Source organism: Leptonychotes weddellii, chromosome 5 (genome assembly GCF_054177405.1).
Source record: "Leptonychotes weddellii isolate Sample4059 chromosome 5, ASM5417740v2, whole genome shotgun sequence".
In the NCBI taxonomy this organism is placed as follows: Eukaryota; Metazoa; Chordata; class Mammalia; order Carnivora; family Phocidae; genus Leptonychotes; species Leptonychotes weddellii.
Genome location: NC_138373.1, coordinates 73,299,156 through 73,317,783, shown reverse-complemented (window position 1 = coordinate 73,317,783; position 18,628 = coordinate 73,299,156). Strand labels below are relative to the sequence as shown.

At 43.8% G+C, this 18,628-nt stretch overlaps 1 protein-coding gene and 1 pseudogene across 1 annotated transcript; one reads left to right on the top strand and one right to left on the bottom strand.

Annotated features, from left to right (window-relative positions):
- Positions 1-248: 248 nt before the first annotated feature.
- On the top strand, positions 249-1,331 carry LOC115939034 (large ribosomal subunit protein uL11 pseudogene; annotated as a pseudogene).
- A 929-nt stretch (positions 1,332-2,260) lies between these two features.
- LOC102744750 (solute carrier family 2, facilitated glucose transporter member 3) lies at positions 2,261-16,587 on the bottom strand. Its single transcript, XM_081821154.1, has 10 exons — positions 16,389-16,587; positions 14,727-14,819; positions 14,024-14,184; positions 11,760-12,000; positions 10,897-11,059; positions 10,392-10,579; positions 7,582-7,686; positions 7,108-7,209; positions 6,442-6,645; positions 2,261-4,748 (listed from the first exon to the last, which is right to left on the bottom strand). Exons 1-10 carry the CDS (start codon positions 16,401-16,403, stop codon positions 4,533-4,535), a joined length of 1,488 nt encoding a protein of 495 aa, XP_081677280.1. The 5' UTR covers positions 16,404-16,587; the 3' UTR covers positions 2,261-4,532.
- Positions 16,588-18,628: the final 2,041 nt, after the last annotated feature.

The window sequence follows — 18,628 nt, the reverse complement described above, 5'->3', positions numbered from 1 at the left end:
CTGAGCCGAAGGCAGTCGCTTAACCAACTGAGCCACCCAGGCGCCCCCAAGGCACTTGCTTTTGAGCTTATATTCTACAGAGGTTGTTAACTAAGACCTAACTCACAAGATAGACTGAGCCATACAAAATTTTGAGGCAGAATATTCTAAACACAAGGGGACAAGTGCAAAGAACCTATTGATAATGAGCTTGATATATTTGAGAAACAGAAGGCCCATTGGGGCTAGACTTCTGTGAGCAAAGAGTAATGAAAGATGAAGTTGAAGAAGCAAACCTTTTAGGTAAAGTAACCAGAAGATATTTTTAGAGGGGTTTTGATAATGAAAGCAGTGTACTCTAAGTTACACCAGGGTAATAGGAGTCAGCTGGGATGTATGGTCACCGAATTTACAGGCCACAGTAAAGGAGTCTGGATGCTATTTTAAGTGTGACAAGATGTAATCGGAAGGCTTTAAGCAGGGAAGTGACATGATCTTTTTGACTACTCTGGTTATTGGAGAATGGATTAAAAGAAAGCAAAGATGGAAAAAGGGATCTAATATCCCCAGAATTGTGGAGAATATGGTGCAGGCACCAAGCTCTTTCAGGACGTTCAGGGTTTCACTGTCATTCCTAACATAAGAGTACCAGTGTGAAGATTGTTTGCCCGTAAGGAAGGCTTTATGGAGCTCATGCCTGGGCTAAATAGAAATAAAAAGTAGCCGCTTTTGGCTTTCAGCTCGGGGAGGAAAAGGTGCAACTTTCTTCGGTCATCCCGAATCCGGGTTCATCCGACACCAGCCGCCTCCGCCACGCCGCCTAAGTTCGACCCCAACGAGATCAAAGTCGTGTACCTGAGGTGCCCCGGTGGCGAAGTCGGTGTCACGACTGCCCTGGTCCCGAAGATCGGCCCGCTGGGTCTGTCTCCAACAAAGGTTGGTGATGACGTCGCCATGGCAACCGGTGATTGGAAGGGTCTGAGGATGACGGTGAAACTGACCACTCAGAACAGACAGGCCCAGATTGAAGTGGGACCTTTGCCTCTGCCCTGATGATCAAAGCCCTCAAGGAACCACAAGAGACAGAAAGAAGCAGAAAAACATTAAGCATAGTGGAAATATCACTTTTGATGAGATTGTCAATATTGCCCGACAGATGCAACATCGATCTTTAGCCAGAGAACTCTCTGGAACCATTAAAGAGATCCTGGGGACATCCCAGTCTGTGGGCAGCAATGTTGATGGCCACCACCCTCATGATGTCATAGATGACGTCAACAGTGATGCAGTGGAATGCCCCACTAGTTAACTACAAAGGAAAATGTTTCAATAAAAGATCATTTGACAACCAAAAAAAAATAAAAATAAAAAAAATAAAAAGTAGCCATTCAAATAGCTTTAGTAGGGATAGGGAAACGTAGGGGAGGGAATAAAAGAAGTCCATAAATGTAAAGTCCATAAATGAAGGCATGAAGGTGTTAACAAGTGATGAAGTGGGTGTGGGTGTTTTCTTGTCTAAATGGGAGCTAAGAAATGATAAACTAAAAAGATAACAGGGACCTTGTCCTGGGGTGGGGTGTTTGTGTGATCGGTAGGGGGCTTAAGTTTTATTTTCTGTAGTTGACTGGAAGCTACTGAAGGATCTTTTTTTTTTTTTTTTAAAGATTTTATTTATTTATTCATGAGAGACAGAGAGAGGCAGAGGGAGAAGCAGGCTCCCAAGGAGCAGGGAGCCCGATGTGGGACTCTATCCCAGGACGCTGGGATCATGACCTGACCCAAAGGCAGATGCTCAACCATCTGAGCCACCCAGGCGCCCAGCTACTGAAGGATCTTAAGTAGGATGGTGATATAAATGTATTATGGGGGCACCTGGCTGGCTCAGTTGGAGGGACGTGCAACTCGATCTTGGGGTTGTAGGTTCCAGCCCTACATTGGGTGTAGAGATTACTCAAAAATAAAATCTTAAATACATGTAATATGGATATCCTGACATCAGCACAGGATGGATTTCAGAGAGCAAAAACCAGAGGGGAAAGGAAGAGAAAAGAATTCTCACTGGGGAAAGAAAGCAACACACTAAGGCTGTTCATCTCATCTGCATCATGAACAAGTACCACTGTTTTCGTATGCATTAGACTCTTAGGAAGCTTACTCCAGGTAACAGGTACTGAGTGGCCAAACCAGGATTTAAAAGCTGATTTTGTTGTTACAGGAAGGACAAAAAAACCCCAAAAAAACCCAAAACCCAAAACCAAACCAAAACAGCAAGCCCATGATGTCATATGTACATTCAGAATTTTATTTCAAAACAAAGAACCACAGTAACATTAATAATAGAAAATCCATTTGGAAATATTCACAATCTGGTCACTGAGAAATGGGAAAACTTCCACACAGCATTACTGCCAACCCACTGGTTTTGAGGAGCCAGAAGTCAAGGTGCAGTTAAAGTCACCTGTTGAACCAAGCCCCATTTCATATAAGCTGTTTTTTTCCCCAAAACGCTCAGTGACCAGGGGGAACAGTGAGAACTGGTGACTAAAATACTGTCATAGGCAAGGGTTTGGCTAAAGGGTCTGAAGTATGTAAGCACCAAGGAGAGAAAGGGTGATCAAGCAACATATGGAAGAAGGAAGACAGAGTAGGTGTCATGGGGCCCAATCTCCATTTATAAAAATACTGGGAAACTAGATGATTGTACGGGTGTCCAAGACCTGGGGCAAGTGTACATCCCTCCACCTCATCTGGCTCTCTCAAATGCTCCAGAATTAGAAGTCTTCAGTTTGTTTCTTACCCCTTAAAAGAAAGGCTCCTTCTCCCCTACGACTCCCCTCCAAGAGGCCACATGTTTGATCTCACATTTTCCTTTCATACTGCCATTGTCTGGGTCTAGAGGGAGGCAGAGTCCTCCACCCTCACCCTCAATCTCAAGATTTAAGGAGTTCTCCCCCCAACTGTCCAACAAGGAAAGGTAGCCAGATGCGTCTGAACTCTGAAGTCTGGAATAAAACCGTAGATGCAAATTCCACCCAGTGGAGGCAGTGTTATTTATATACATAGAGATGAGTTGGAACACGTTCTATTCAAAAAGGGGCTGTAGGTACATAAAGGACACAAGTTACCAGTCATCTACTTCCACCCAGAGCAAAGTGACAGTGCACATACATTCATACTCTCTCAAGTGTGGGCTACACTGCACATTTACTCATATTATCCCAAACGTATGGTCCCCTAAGGGCACTTGACGTCACACTATGCAAATATGGTAACAGAACAAGCATGCAATGACCCTTAGCAACAACATACTTCAACTAGATAATCGTTCAGGAAAAATCCTCTCCCAGAGCTGAGGTTACAAATTCCAAGTTAGTTTATGAACATTCTTCTCTGAATTCTTTTAAAGCTATGGCTTAAAATATCAACAACTAAAATCTCCTAAAGAACAAATGGAGAAATACAGAACCTCTACCAAGAACCACTGTTTTGGGTTGCTCATTTGGAAGGTTCTCCCACCAGGCAGGTATTAGGAATACTTTAACCCCCACCCCTCACAATGAGTCCACCATAAGGGGGAGAAGTTGTTTTGTCCAGTGAGGGGAGAAAGAATATCTAGAAATAACCTTCCCTTCTCTGGACTCCAGCCAAAATTAGAACCCATCAACCACCATTAGCTATAATGCCCATCTTAATAACCCTAGATTTCAAGTAACACTACATATAATGTTAAACAAAGAAAAAAGTTCTAAAGGTAACCAGTAGCTTCTTAATACAGGCACATCACTTTTCTGAGAAATTAAACTTGAGAGTTTCCACCTGAAGGTTAAGAGGCAACGTGCAAACTTCACACACCCCATCACGTACCCTCTGAGAACACGTTATACTTCTCCCTGAAACTTCCCCTTATTGCACCTCGACCTCTCCAGTATCAAATCTTCTACCCTAGAACCTCTCTTCAAACGCCTCCCTCTATCCTCAATTTCCTTCTGTTTTCATTTGGTAAAATTATTTTACGCTTAAAAAAATAAATATTTATGCAATAACACCAGAAGATAAAATAAATAAAACTCAAGTTAATTTGCTCTGCAGAGCTGTATGGAAGCGAGGAAGGTGCTCTTATTTAATCCCTCTCTGCCGTCCACACTCATATAGATCTGCTTCCTGGGAAGTCTGGGGTCGGGGAAACTGCACCTCACTCTTACTCCCCTCCCCTATTGGCCCTGATGAGGCCCTATTAGAACCCAAGGGAGGAAGAGACGACAATGCTGTCAGATGGCAAGTGGCCAATTCCTCCTGAAATGAAGGTAGGTTGGCTTGGTAGATCTCCTAAACAGAAGAGAATGTCCAAGAAATGAAATGTTTCGAAAGCCATTGAAGATACAACTAACTCCTGCACTGGGTTCCTCTGAGTGCTCATGGAGTGTGTGGGAAGAGAAAGGAATCAAGTAGCAGCATTCAGAAACAGTCCTGGGTTATAAGCTGATGAGGTCTCTCCCTCATCTGGGGAGAGGTTGCTTTTCCGTGTTGGGAGGGAGGCGGGAAGGAGGCATGGCTTAGACGGTGGCGGTTTCCTTCACGGGCTGGATGCTGTTCATCTCCACGATGGGGCCTTTCTCAGCTCTGTTACCCTCCCGAGCCTGTGCCTCGAAGGCTTGTGTGATTTCCTCAAAAGTCCTGCCACGAGTCTCAGGGACTTTGAAGAAGGTGAAGACCAAGAAGACAATGAGGAAGCCGGTGAAGATGATAAAAACATAGGCTCCTAAATAGAACTAGTGAAAAGATACAGAAAAAGGAGTGTCAGTGTAAATTCCGGTCATTGCCAAACCCCTTCCCTTCCCATCCATTTCTAGGAGGCTTCGGGACACAACCCTTCCACATTTAACAAGAACATGTAGTCTTCCTCGGTATTTTTTTTTAAAAGATTTTATTTATTTATTTGACAGAGACACAGTGAGAGAGGGAACACAAGCAGGGGGAGCGGGAGAGGGAGAAGCAGGCCTCCTGCGGAGCAGGGAGCCCGATGCGGGGCTCGATCCCGGGACCCTGGATCATGACATGACCTGAGCCGAAGGCAGACACCTAACGACTGAGCACCCAGGCGCCCCTTCCTCGGATGTTTATGATGCCATTGCTCACTTACTATATTTCCCTGCAATTCTGCGTCATTCCTTTCCCTATTCATTAAAGATCCCTGCTTCCAAATACCTATTGAGTATTTTAGGACTTTTTTTTTTCTCCTTTATTTTATTTATTTGTCAGAGATAGAGCACAAGCAGGGGGAGAAGCAGGCTCCCCGCTGAACAAGGAGCCACACGTAGGGCTTGATCCCAGGATCCTGGGATCAAGACTTGAGCTGAAGGCAGACACTTAACCGACTGAGCCACCCGGGCGCCCCTAGGACTTTTGATGATTATTTTTAAAATCCAGGTTTCTGAAAGACTCATAGAAATAGGAAATGCATTCTAGAAGTTCACTGCAAGTGCCTTTATTTAAGGAACCAGCTCCAGGTCATTTTATAATAGGACCTACACCTCACTCATTCATTAACATCCTATGATTATTCGTGAGCCTTTAAGGTCATGAAGTCACTAATTCAAATTGTGGATTTTACGTGTTGGTCTGGAATCCTTTGGGATTCATCTCGATCATTGTATCTAGGCAAAACTATGCCTGTAATCACCTCAGACCAGTGGTCTTTTAAAAGTTCCCAGTTGTGGGGTACCCGGCTGCCTCAGTCAGTAGAACATGCGACTCCTGATCTCCTCCAGGTCTTGAGTTTGAGCCCCATGTTGGGGGTAGAGTTTACTTTAAAAAAATAAAAGTTGCCAGTTTTGCCCTCCTGCTTCAATCTTTTTTTTTTTGCTACCATTCCTTCTTTTTCTATATGCCATTGAAAATGAGAAAAAAAAATCTGGTTTAAAACACTTGATATTGGGCGCCTGGGTGGCTCAGATGGTTAAGCGTCTGCCTTCGGCTCAGGTCATGATCTCAGGGTCCTGGGATGGAGTCCCGCATCAGGTTCCCTGCTCGGTGCAAAGCCTGCTTCTCTCTCTCCCTCTGCCACTCCCTCTGCTTGTGCTCTTCTGTCTATCTCTCTGTCAAATAAATAAATAAAATCTTTAAAAAAAAAAAAAAAAACAACACGATATCTGGGGCGCCTGAGTGGCTTAGTTGGTTGAGCGTCCAACTCTTGGTTTCAGCTCAGGAGATCAAGCCCTGGGTCAGATTCCATGCTTAGCGCAATGTCTGCTTGAGATTCCCTCTCTCCCTCTTCCTCTGCTCCTCCCCCTCCCACATTCAATCTCTCTAAAATAAGTAAAATCTTAAAAAAAAAAACCCACAAAAACAAACCCCACTTGATATCTAATCCTCTGTGGTGTCAGTTACCAAATTTTAAACCTGTCGGCTTAAGTGAGCTGGTTTCGAGATGGGCTCGGTTGAGTTTTGTTTGAATTTACTTACTGCAGCTGAAGGGAAGAGGAGCCCAACCAGGAAGTTGGAGGTCCAGTTGGAACAACCAGCTACTGCCATTGCAGCTGGGCGGGGTCCTTGGCTGAAGAGTTCGGCCACAATAAACCAGGGAATGGGGCCTGGGCCAATTTCAAAGAAGGCCACAAAGACCAAGACAGCCCCGATACAAACAAAGCTCATCCACTTATAGTCATCCTAAATTAGGAAGAAACAAAGGAAAGTTAGTAGTCAAGACATCTCGACCTGGATAGATCTAGCCTCCCAGCTATGAGGACTGACTGATAATGAAAAGCTCCCTGTCTGGGGTACAATGGAGTTCTTCGACTTAGAGTCAAAAGCCCTGGGTTTTTGAATTCTAGCCTTGTGCTCACACATGTGTCATTTTGCACTAAGATCATTTCATCACCCGTAAAATGGGAATAATTACCTCAAGATTACTTGAAGAATTAAATTACATAAGGTATTTTACAAGCTGTATGTTATATAGATGTAAGAATTACAGCAGTTTAATTACTTATCTCTGAGGATTCACTTTTCTTAAAACTCTGGGCATGTGGCTTTATGGATCTCCATCTCACCTTTCCCACCCATGTCAGAGTCACCTGTAACCTCTTCTCTCTCCTTCCCCTCCCTTTCCTTCACTTAAAGAGCACTCACCTTTAGTAACAATGAGATGGTCATAAAGATGGAACAAACAGCCATCCCTCCAAGGCCAGTCATATGTAGAGTCCTCCTCCCTACCCTTTCCACCAGAAACAGCTAAAAGAAGAATAATATAACATAAAATTTCTGCTTTCCCTTTCATGAAAACACTGTATGAACTACCTGAATCTGCCTTACCAATAGCAGGATACTTGGTATAGTCACACATCCCCTTTTAGTTGAGTTTCAAGCATCCTACAAATCTTTTATACCTCCCTCTTTCTCACCCACTTCGTATTTGCTTGGAGAGAGTGAAGACTACTTATACCCATCATTCAATAGCTCTTCTTCCCCAAAGAAGAACGAAACAACCACAAAGGTTTAAATGATGGTAGGGAGGGAGATGGAAGGACACAAAACCGATCTTTGAACATGTGTAGGAAGAATGCCCCTCCCCCTGCCCCCAAACTATCACACCATCCAACTTACAGAGACAACAGTGAAGATGGTATTAACCACACCCGCGCCGATGGTGGCATAGATTGGCTCCTGAACACCTGCATCTTTGAAGATTCCTGTTGAATAATAGAACACCTAATAGGAAACAAAAGATGTTGCAATTCTGAAACAGCAGCTGTGCACCGCAGTTAAAGAGAACCCTCAGAAAAATCCACTCAAAGTCCCAGGAGGTTAAGGGGTCCTTTCGGGGTTTTTTGGTTCAATCAGTGTCTTTTCTGCAGAGAAATCATCTCTATCTTATCTCTTTCTTAGTTCTCAATTCTAGCTACTTGTTTCCATTTCTCCTTCAATGTTTATTCCTCCTGTTCATTGAAGTCTCCTCCTTATATCTATTCTATTAACTTAGATATAATGATTAAGCTTTTTTGGTTTGTTTTAAAGTTTGGTGGTGGTTTTTTTTTTTTTTTTAAAGTAATCTCTACACCCAACATGGGGCTGGAACTCAAGACCCCAAGATCAAGAGTCACATGATCTTCCAACAAAGCCAGCCAGTAGCAAGTTCCTCAATTAAGCTTCTTCAATGGACAATTCCTCTAACCCTTAAAACAGTGATAGGCACACACTGATATCCTAATTTGACAGTGAAGCCGACTGAGGAGTAACCTCAGCTTGCTCTTGTTATTAGAAACAGAACTTGGGCTGGAATCCCTAGCCCTCAGTCCTTTCCAGGAAATGACACTGGCTATCATTTTAATTTAATATGTACTATTAAGTAAGCTACTGTTTATACATTTTTTATTATTTGCTGGTCAGCATGCTGAAATGTAGGGTTGCTACAGCTACCACAGTTAAAGAGATGTCAAAATATTGAACTCAGACCTCAAGGTAACAAGAGAACAGGATCTAGATCATCATGACCCAACCTAGATCAGGTTTGGGTCAAGAGTTTATTATTTCATCCAGAGTGTTTGCCTCTAGAGTTGTATTCATCAGACTTTTTGATGAATATACGTGTCTACTCTGGGTTACGTTCTCAAGAAACAACTCTCCAAATACCTACAACCTCAGACAGAAACGATGTATATTTGTGTTTTCTAAAATAGGACTAATAAGGCTGTACTTTTTTTTTTTAAAGATTATTTTTGGGGTGCCTGTGCTGCTCAGTTGGTTAAGCATCTGCCTTTGGCTCAGGTCATGATCCCGGGGTCCTGGGATAGAGCCCCACATTGGGCTCCCTGTTTAATGAGGAGTCTGCTTCTCCCTCTCCTTCTGCCCCCACCCCCACTCGTGTTCTGTCTCAAATGAATAAATAAGATTTTTTATTTTTAAGTAATCCCTACACCCTATGTGGGGATTGAACTCACAACCTCAAGATCAAGAGTCACATGCTCTATTGACTAAGCCAGCTAGGCACCCCACAGTGATTTTTATTTTTTTTTTAATTTTAATTTTTTATAAATTTTTATTTTACTTTATTTATTTATTTATCAGAGAGAGAGCACACAAGGGGGGGGGGCCAGAGGGAGAGGGAGAAGCAGACTCCCTGCTGAGCAGAAGTCCAATGTGGGGCTCGATCCCAGGACTCTGGGATCATGACCTGAGCCGAAGGCAGCCGCTTAACAGACTGAGCCACCCAGGCATCCCCCCACAGTGATTTTTAAAATGACAAAATTTGAAACTGGGATCCATCAAAATCATCTCAGCGGTTATTTTTCCTCCCAATTTCTGATATCACAGCCTCTAACCCTTTATGAAAAGCACTGCTATTTTCAAATACAAATAACCTTCTTGTGTGTTAGGGAGAAATGGCCAAGGACCAACTTACTATTTTGAGCATCAAGTAAGTGTGTTTGGCAAATGCTTTGCTACAGAATGATCTAATCATATTGATCAAGACTGAGGAGAGACCCTCTGGGCATGAATCGGAACAAGAGTGCTTCACATCCAAAAATTTTATCTGCAAATGGACAGAAGGTATAGGAATATCCTCTCTTACTACCACTAGGATCCAAAAGCTGGAAGGTAGTATCTGCCTTAGATAATAGAATTCAAGCTACCTGCCAAATGTCACCTTCCATTTTGCTCCCCACTTTCAACTATCAGAGTCACTATTCTGGTTGTAACTACACAGACAGAATAGTAAGGCCCGATCTATCTGAAGTTCCCAGTGTATCCCCCAGACCTTTTGAATTCATTTCCTACTTATTCCCCAGGGCTTTACAATGATATTTTTTAGACTGTGAAGTCCTGGAAAAAAGCCACAGCATGTAAATTCTTGGATCTACTTTAGTTGTATGGCCTGCCTTATCACTGATGACATCAGATAACACTGATCAGATTTGTAAAAGACAACTGGAAATAAAAAATGAGTGGTCAGAAAGAAGATTAATGAAAAGTAGATAAATGTGTCATGTCCTACATACTGAAAGAAGTTTGAAAGAGGACAATGTTAACCCTAAGTTCCAAGACAAAAGGTGATGAATTTTTCATTTTATTATTTATTTTCTTATTTTCCCACATGGGAAACACGTACTGCAGATAGAATTTTAACGAAATAAAAACAGGCGTACCCGCCTGGCTCAGTAGGAAGAGCATGCGACTTTTGATCTCGGGGTTGTGAGTCCAAGCCCCAGATTGCAGTGTAGAGATTATGTAAATAAACTTAAAATACAAAACCAAGTCAAAACCTGGATAATCAGTATTTCTGGAGTGGCTGCTGCGTGGCGAGCATCATGGGGACTCTGTAGGTTTAAGGAGGTGAGCAGGCGTCCTCACTCAGCCCCTCAGGGAGGTGTGTGAAGTGTGTGCAGGACCCCCTGGGACACAGAGTAGCTACTCACAGCATTGATTCCAGACAGCTGCTGGGACAGCTGGAGCATGATGGAAATCATAATGGGCTGCTGGTAGCTGCGTGATCTGAAGAGCTCCACTACCGTGGCTTGCTTCTCTTGTGCCATCCTCGTGCTCTCATCTTTCATCTCCTGGATGTCCTGAGTCACGTCCTGGGTGCCCCACAATCGCTGGAGGACTGGTCAAACAGACAGACAAACAAAGGATAAAGATAAGGAGCTGTCCCAACTTCATTTTCCCTATAACACAGCTGGGAAGAAGCCACATGCAGATGAGCCCTGGATATGGCTCATCAATTAGCATCTGTGCCTTAACCTGCTTCTCACTCCACTCTTTAGGGGTGGAAAGTTTCTGACTCCAGAGCAATCAGGAAAGTCTCCAGCTTGGGTCCAGAGGGGCCAGAAAAGGAGCGGACAAAACACAGATCCAAAGCCCTCATCCTGAAACAAACCACAACCCCAAAATTCCTACAGCGAAGGTGTGAAGGATACTCACTCTCCCTAGCACTTTCCTCCTCCTTTCTGTTGATGAGCAAAAATCTAGGACTCTCGGGGCAAAACGGAAGGGCTGCACTTTGCAGGACAGCTGGAATGATGGTGAAGCCCAAAAGCAGGGGCCAAAGCTCTTCAGTCCCCATGATGACTTTCAAACCAAAGATCTAGAAACCAGATAAAGATGATACTTTATAAAGCTCATACTTTATATAAGCCACAAGTCAGTTAAAAAAAAATTCAGGGTGCCTGGGTGGCTCAGTCGGTTATGCATCTGCCGTTGGCTCAGGTTATGATCCCAGGGTCCTAGGATCCAGTCCACACTGGGCTCTCTGCTCGGCAGGGAGTCTGCTTCTCCCTCCGCCCCAGCCCTCCTCCCCTTATGCGCGCGCGCTCTCTCTTGCAAAAATAAATCAGAAAAAAATTTCAGAAATTCATCCACTCTTTTACCACAGGAAAAGATAAATTCTGTTTCTTCTCCTTTCTCTACCCTGCCTGCTTCTTTTTTTTTTTTAAAGATTTTATTTATTTATTATTTGACAGAGACAGAGACAGCGAGAGCAGGAACACAAGCAGGGGGAGTGGGAGAGGGAGAAGCAGGCTTCCTGCTGAGCCGGGAGCCCGATGTGGGACTTGATCCCAGGACCCTGGGATCATGACCTGAGCCGAAGGCAGTCGCTTAATGACTGAGCCACCCAGGCGCCCTACCCTGCCTGCTTCTTTAGCCACCTGTGCGCTATAGTAATAATACCTGAAACTTACATATAGTTGAACATACGTCAGATATTCCTGAGAGCTTTATCTATGTTGTTAACTTATTTACTGAGCCAAGAAACTAACAAGAATTAAGTATGAGTTCTAGAGTACCTGAGCCACCAGGATCCCGATGACGATGCCCAGCTGGTTGAGAGTGCCAAAGGCCCCCCGTAGGTCAGTGGGAGAGACCTCTCCAATGTACATGGGCACAAAACCTGTGCAGAGGCCGCAGAAGAGGCCAATAACCAACCGGCCCAGGATCAGCATTTCAACTGACTCGGCTATTTTGCAGAACCCCATAAGGCAGCCACCAGCGACAGCCAAGAGGTTGACAATGAGCATTGAATTGCGCCTGAAAAGGTTAAAAGACAAGAGAAGTTAGCAAAATAGGCCAGGCCGGAACTTCTCTCTTTCCTTATCTCTCTACCCTTCTCCAGGCTCGTATTATCTACTCTTCCGGTTTTAAGTTTTCCTCTTTCTGTTATCAGAACATTTCTAGTTGGGGTAAGATCAATGGTTCTCACACCTCTGTAGGCATAAAACTCACCTAGAGAACTTGTTTAAGATTCTTTTAATTCCCAGCGGTAGCCAGGATTGTAGCAAGCACAAAGGCCAGTAGTTCTCAAAGTTGTCCACAAACTAACAGCATCAGCTAGAAATCAGCAAGAAATTAAAATTGTCCCACCCCACCCCAATTTACTAAATCATTAGGTTTGACTTTGGGACGGAGCCCAGCAATCTGTTCCCAAAAGCCGTCCGGGTGATCTGATTCTAGCTAAGGTCCGAGAACCACCGCCCTGGGCAATTCTCATACAGCTGGTCCACGAACACACTCAAGAGAAATTTCTGGACCTGTGCTGAAATTTTTATGCTTCTTACTGCATTTTGTTGTAATATAGTTGCTTAGATGGCACCAACATACTAATGAGAACAGATTTCAGACAAAAGTTTTCCACGCCCAAAAAGGTAGACAGCTTCAGCTCTCCGGCTCTCGGCTAGCCTGTGGTGAAGGCCATTTACAGTAAGTATTGATAGCCAGTATAAAATAATAAATTACTGCATCTATGTGTTAAACTTGGGAGGCAAAGCCACGGAAACAACTAGAGGAAGACGGAAGTAAGAGATTAACAGTGAAAAATTACTGCAGATGTTTGGAAGATACTTCTGGGACTCTGCCCTTGGGTGGCCTGCTGGAATTACCCGGGGAGTTCTGAAACGCTGGTACTTTTTTTTTTTTAATTATGTTATGTTAATCACCGTACATTATATCATTAGTTTTTGATGTGGTATTCCATGATTCATTATTTGCATATAACACCCAGTGCTCCATGCAGAACGTGCCCTCTTTAATACCCATCACCAGGCTAACCCATCCTCCCACCCCCCTCCCCCTCTAGAACCGTCAGTTTCTCAAGAGTCCATCATCTCTCATGGTTCATCTCCCCCTCCTATTTCCCCCCCTTTATTCTTCCCCTCCTTTTATCTTCTTCTTTTTTAACATATAATGTATTATTTGTGAAACGCTGGTACTTTTAAAAGCTCCCTGGGAGATCCTAAATGCGCAGCCAAAGGAGAGAACCTGCTGTTAAGAGAAAAATTTCATCCTTCATTCTCACTTTTACCTTTCTCTGCATTCCTTTCCCGGTTTCCCTACTTCCTCTATCAGGTTCTTTTGCTAATAAAATAAAGATAGGAAGAAAGTCATTGAATTATGGGAGGGCCACATTAAAATTTCAATGACTTTAGTAGACACAAGGTGGCTTCAAAAATGCAAACACAACAAACACCAAACATTATCAAATAAAATGGGTTGCTTTTAAATTTTTTTAGAAGTTGAATTTCATTTGTGTTTCCAGAACGTCTAAATTAGCAAATGAAATGGTTTCTTCACCAGTCATTACTGAAAGTATTCTGCTAAGACATTTTATTAAGTCAGCAAGAATAAGAAGATTCAATTTTCTTTTGGGGGACAAAAATGTCAGTTATTTGGCCATTATCCACATTTGCCACAGGCCAAGGATTATAAAATGTTTCCTCCCAATCCTGATTTGTAAACACAAGCATGAAATCCCAAATTTTTCAAGAAAAGCAAACAACTTCTGACCTTGTAAATCAAGTAGGTTTCTGGGAAATTCCATGGTGCACTTTATTACAGAGAGTACTGAATTAGCTTCAGCTGGACTCAAAGGCTAATCTCTTGATGGGCAGCCGAGCTCCAAGCAGCCCTATTCAGTACCAGTTGGCCTAAATTTGCCTCTGCAGGAATTTGGGATGCTCTCATTCAATTGCATCATCACCTCCCCATCCTAATTCTCAATACCTGTTCTCAATGCAACCAGTATAGCCCCCGTCCTTGCCCAGTTTCTGGTCAATACCTGCCAAAGCGGTTGACAAAGAGTCCAACGGAGAAGGAGCCAATCATACCACCAACGGAGAAGATAGCCACAGACAAGGACCAGAGCGAAGTGAGTAACACCTCACTGGGAGGGTCTTCCAACCTCCCCTCCAGGGTATAATTGAGAAAGTCCTTTATGATCTGCCAATTAAAATGATTGGTGGGCAGACAGATTGTTACAGCTGAATGAGAAGGGGCAAATATCGGGGATCTTCCCCTCCCTAAGAAAACAGCATTACAATTACTGGTAGAGAATCAAGTAAATGAATGGGTGGGGATGGAAGAGATAGAGAACCTATTGGAGGTTCATGGTAGCTCTGAAAAGAACAATTTTGATTTGTCCTGAAAATCCCAGTAGGTAGTTAGCACTGATGTTCAGTGCCTACCCCAGTCCTCCCCTAAGACCCTCCCACCCTCCTTGTAACTAACCCCTGAGGGATAATAAAGGAAGTGTATCACAATAGCGTGAGGGGAAGAATGGATACAGTCCAGTCAAGGGTATGGGGAGCAACTGAGCTTTTTACTTTTATGATTCAGTTAGACTTCCCCACCAATGTTATTCTGCCTCTTCAGCCTTCACCAAGCTAGATACCAGGTTTGTCTGAAATTCTTCGTTCTTGAAACCCTACTTAAAGGAATAATTTCCCTATTCCAAATTCTAACTCTGGTCACCTGGCACTCACCATCTCAGGAGCATTGATGACTCCGGTGTTGTAGCCAAACTGGAAAGAGCCTATTGTAGCAATGGAGATGGCAAAGATCAGAGGCGCTGTGACCTGGGGTTGAGGGGGGAGAAGGGAAGAAACAGTCCTTAAAGCTCTCGACTGATGATTGTCTCTTATTAATGAAGGAGAGATATTAGGAGCACTTGGCCTATGAGTGGTATGAAAAGAACAAAAACTTAACGAAATCTAGGTAACGAATGGGGGAACACAAAAGAACAAGTTATACTGAAGAACTTCTCCGGAGATATACAGACAACCACGTAAACTTGGGAAAAGTGGCAAGAAAATTTGGGAAGAAAGTTAAGAGGAACTGGGTTAACTGGCTTCAAACTATTAAAAAAAGCAAGCATAGAACTGCAGGGAAAGAAAGCCTTGGATTCCTAAAAATGGATTCTTTTGGAAACAGCTAGATCCAGTGCTGTCTCCTCCTGTACCCCAGATCCCACTGAAGCCCAGAGTGGTGGTGGTGGTATTTTCACCACTGGGCTGTTCTTAGCGCTCTGGATAATGTAAACTACAAAATCTACCCAGGGTATCCTGGTCCCCGTTTACTTTGTTTTGTACCACTACCCCCACCCAGCAGGGGGAGAGCACAAGCTCACGCCCAACCTAACAGACCAGAGATGTGGTGGGGAGGAGGGAGTCATCTCTCACCTTGCTGGGAGTAATTCAAGCGTGTGTTTATCTTAGATTTCCAGCTCAAGGTAAGCTCAATTTTTATGGCTGAGGACATCCTTCCTTACCTTAAACTCCGTCCCCTTTTAGGTTAGACGGACTGGCCAGCCAGAAGTTTCAGTTCTCCAAGTTGACCTCCCACCCCAGACAACCTGGCGTTAAGTACCCGAGTGGCCCCCGCCTGCACACAGCTTTCTGTTTAATCCATTTCTCATCAGTAATGACCTCTTCCTTTCTGCCTCGCCTCATCATTTACTATTCTTGAGGGCCTTTTTCTCCTCCCTGTTTTTTTATCCCTTCTCTTACCTTCCTTCGTTTTCAAGTCAGTTTACCTTGGTGACAATGATTTTCTCCCAGCAAATATACGGCATACGTAACATACAGTAACACAATGTATCGTGCATTCACAATCACAACCACAATTGGTACAACTGGGATTCTCTCTTAGTATCCACAGACTTGTATACGTTATAGAAGAGATGGCTGGACATTGGCCCATTCCCTCAAACAAATCCCAGGTCCTTTCAAGGTTTAATGCTTCCAGAGGAATCTTCCTGCTGGCTCATGAGACCCACACTTGTAATCAACACAGCCAAGCAGCCTGGAACACTCAACCATCTCACCCCCAGATCCTCAGCAGCATGTGATTATGTTAAAAAACAAAACAAAACAAAACCACCAACAACCCTGAGAAACATACAAAACTTCTCCAGGTGACTCTCCCTGTGACAGGAAGGTGAGTGGGACTAGGATAAGCCCTTTACAGGCTGTGACATCCAAAGAAAACTGGAGGAACCATGGCATCACAGGCTGGAGAAGAAATGAAAAGGCCTGAAGGTGGCTAGATGACTTAGAATAAAACAGAGCGCAGCAATCTCCATTAATGTCGGCCTTTCTGAGTGTACCCCAAACAAGCAAAAATAACTGTAATTGTATTAGTCTTACCTTCTGTGTCCCCATGGCCCTAATTCAATTCTTTTCCAATCTTCAACAAAGATCTAGGAGTGGGAATCCCAGAGACCCCTCTTCCAGTCAACAAAGTCTCCAAAATGTCCTTCTCGGCAACAAGTTTTATTCCCGATGCCCAGCACCAATGCACATCTCACCCTCACTCACCGTTAGTGCGCTCCAGCCACGCATTTATAATCTCTGCAAAGGGTGGAGCCTGCAAGGGAGACTAGCCACCCACCGCCCCAGCCCCACCCCACACCGGCTCAAAGGATCCCGTGACCTCTCGGAATTTTGTGACCTCAAACTCTGTCCCCGCCCTAGGCAACAATTCCCTCCCCCTCCCCTCCCTCCCCCATTTTAAAACCACATCCTATACCCTGCCCACTGTTCTTTTTTTTTTTGTTTTTTTTTTAAGCTCGTCCTCCTTCCCTCTTGTAATAGCTGCAATAGCCTCTTAGTTTCACAGACAAAATGCTACCAGAAAAGCCTGGAGGGAGGGCAAATTCACTTCAGTTTTTGCTCTCGCATCTGCTGGGAATTAAGCCAATCTATACAGAGATGAGACTAAATGCTATTTATATAAGATAAAGTCGACTGGGTGCTACTCTCTGAGAGTTAAGGTTGTTTGAAGGAGTGTAAGCAGAAAGATTCACAATGCTATGAATTTATCAGCTGCTTTTTGATTATAGGCTGGGTCTACAATCTTGAAGGGAAAGGAAGGGCAGTCTGGAGAAGAAAAGCTAGCAAGGGAAGAATTGGGCCAGTTTTTGGCTCTCCTTGTCCTCTGATTAGCACAATCTCTCCTGGGAGGAAGAAAACCTCAGTATCTGGGAGCCAGACCAACTCTCCTGGGCTGCAGGAAGGAGAGAATCAACTAACTGCTTATGGGATACAATTCAAACTCCTTAATATAGCATTCACCCTACCACCTATTCTGAATCCTACCCATTCTGCAATGTTTTGCCTCTAGTCTCAGGTTTATAGCATCTAGAGATGGAACCATGACCAAATTCAGTTAAATAGGTGTTTGCTGTGTGCACACTACATGTCAGTTACTCTCCAAGAAGCTGGGGATTCATCAGTATGTAGGACAAAAAATGTCCTGGCTTTTAAGGAATTTATAGCATTTCCCTTCTTATTCTGTTAGGAGTTAGGTGGTCAGGGTCCCCAACAAGAAAATATGGAGTCAGGGCAGCTAAAATAAAATTGCACTGACATCCTGTTCTGCAGCTTAGACAGGACTACACTATTTTGCTTTGCAGCCTTTGCAGAAATGACTTCTGCAAAACGTCCTAAAATAAGACAATTAACCACAAAGCACTTGTCCCCATCACGGGCAAGGGATAGTTAAGACATAAGCCCCCAGACATCAAAAAAGACTATCAGCATAGAGACATTAACCTAATAGACAGATTTCCTGACCATAGCCCTAATTGGCACAGCTCAGCACACCCTGATTGCTTAAGATAATTCCTCAAAAGAGCTCACAAAAACCCCTAAACTTAGAAACTCTGGGGGCAACCCATTCAGGGCCCATCCCCCTCCCACCCCGGGAGGTTTCTCTTACTCAATAAACTTTTCTTTGCTGCCCACCAGTCTTTGTCTTCGAAGCTGCATGACCAAGGACCTCAGGCACTAAGGGGACAAAAATCCTGTAACACTTCTACTACTTACAAAATAAAAAAGGGACAAGCCCAACTGATTCTTACACAACTGGAGAGAATGATCAATAGCCTATTAATTACGGACTGTGAATTTCTTGAAAGAAGTGTGAGATGAGTATTTGATTACTCAGCCATACAAGGAGATTGAGCAAGATGAGTAGGAAAAACAGGTAAGAAAAATGTGAACTGAGGAAGATGAAGGATAATGAAAGGAGAGAGAGGGAGAAGGCCCCAGGGTGAGAGAGTAAATGAAGAAAACAATTTAGTTCTGATTAAAGATTTGGAAGTGAGAGATAGTATCAAGGCTTTGCTGGCGGGGGGGCGGAGGGGGGAGGGTTGGGGGAGTGGAGGCAGGGCGGGAATATCAATGGTCAATTTCCTAACGCCGTTAATTTGTAGCCTAGCAACAACTTCACTATGCGGGAAGAGGATGAGCAGCGACGGAGCACAGTAATGGGACCTAATTTTCCTAGTTGGTAAACTGGTGGAAGTGCATCTTTTGGGTTTTGGTTGCGCGCCTAGAATTCAAACTGATGCTACTGGACCTGAAACAAACCAGATTATGTTGTC

Bases quoted from the DNA above. Each gene is read 5' to 3' on its own strand.
- LOC102744750 (XM_081821154.1), bottom strand. The intron at 10,580-10,896 runs GTGAGTATCCTT...CTGTTTGACCAG, and splicing joins GGAGGAAAGTGCTAGGGAGA to TCCTCCAGCGATTGTGGGGC. The intron at 7,210-7,581 runs GTAAGTTGGATG...TTCTTCTTTTAG, and splicing joins CCATCTTCACTGTTGTCTCT to CTGTTTCTGGTGGAAAGGGT.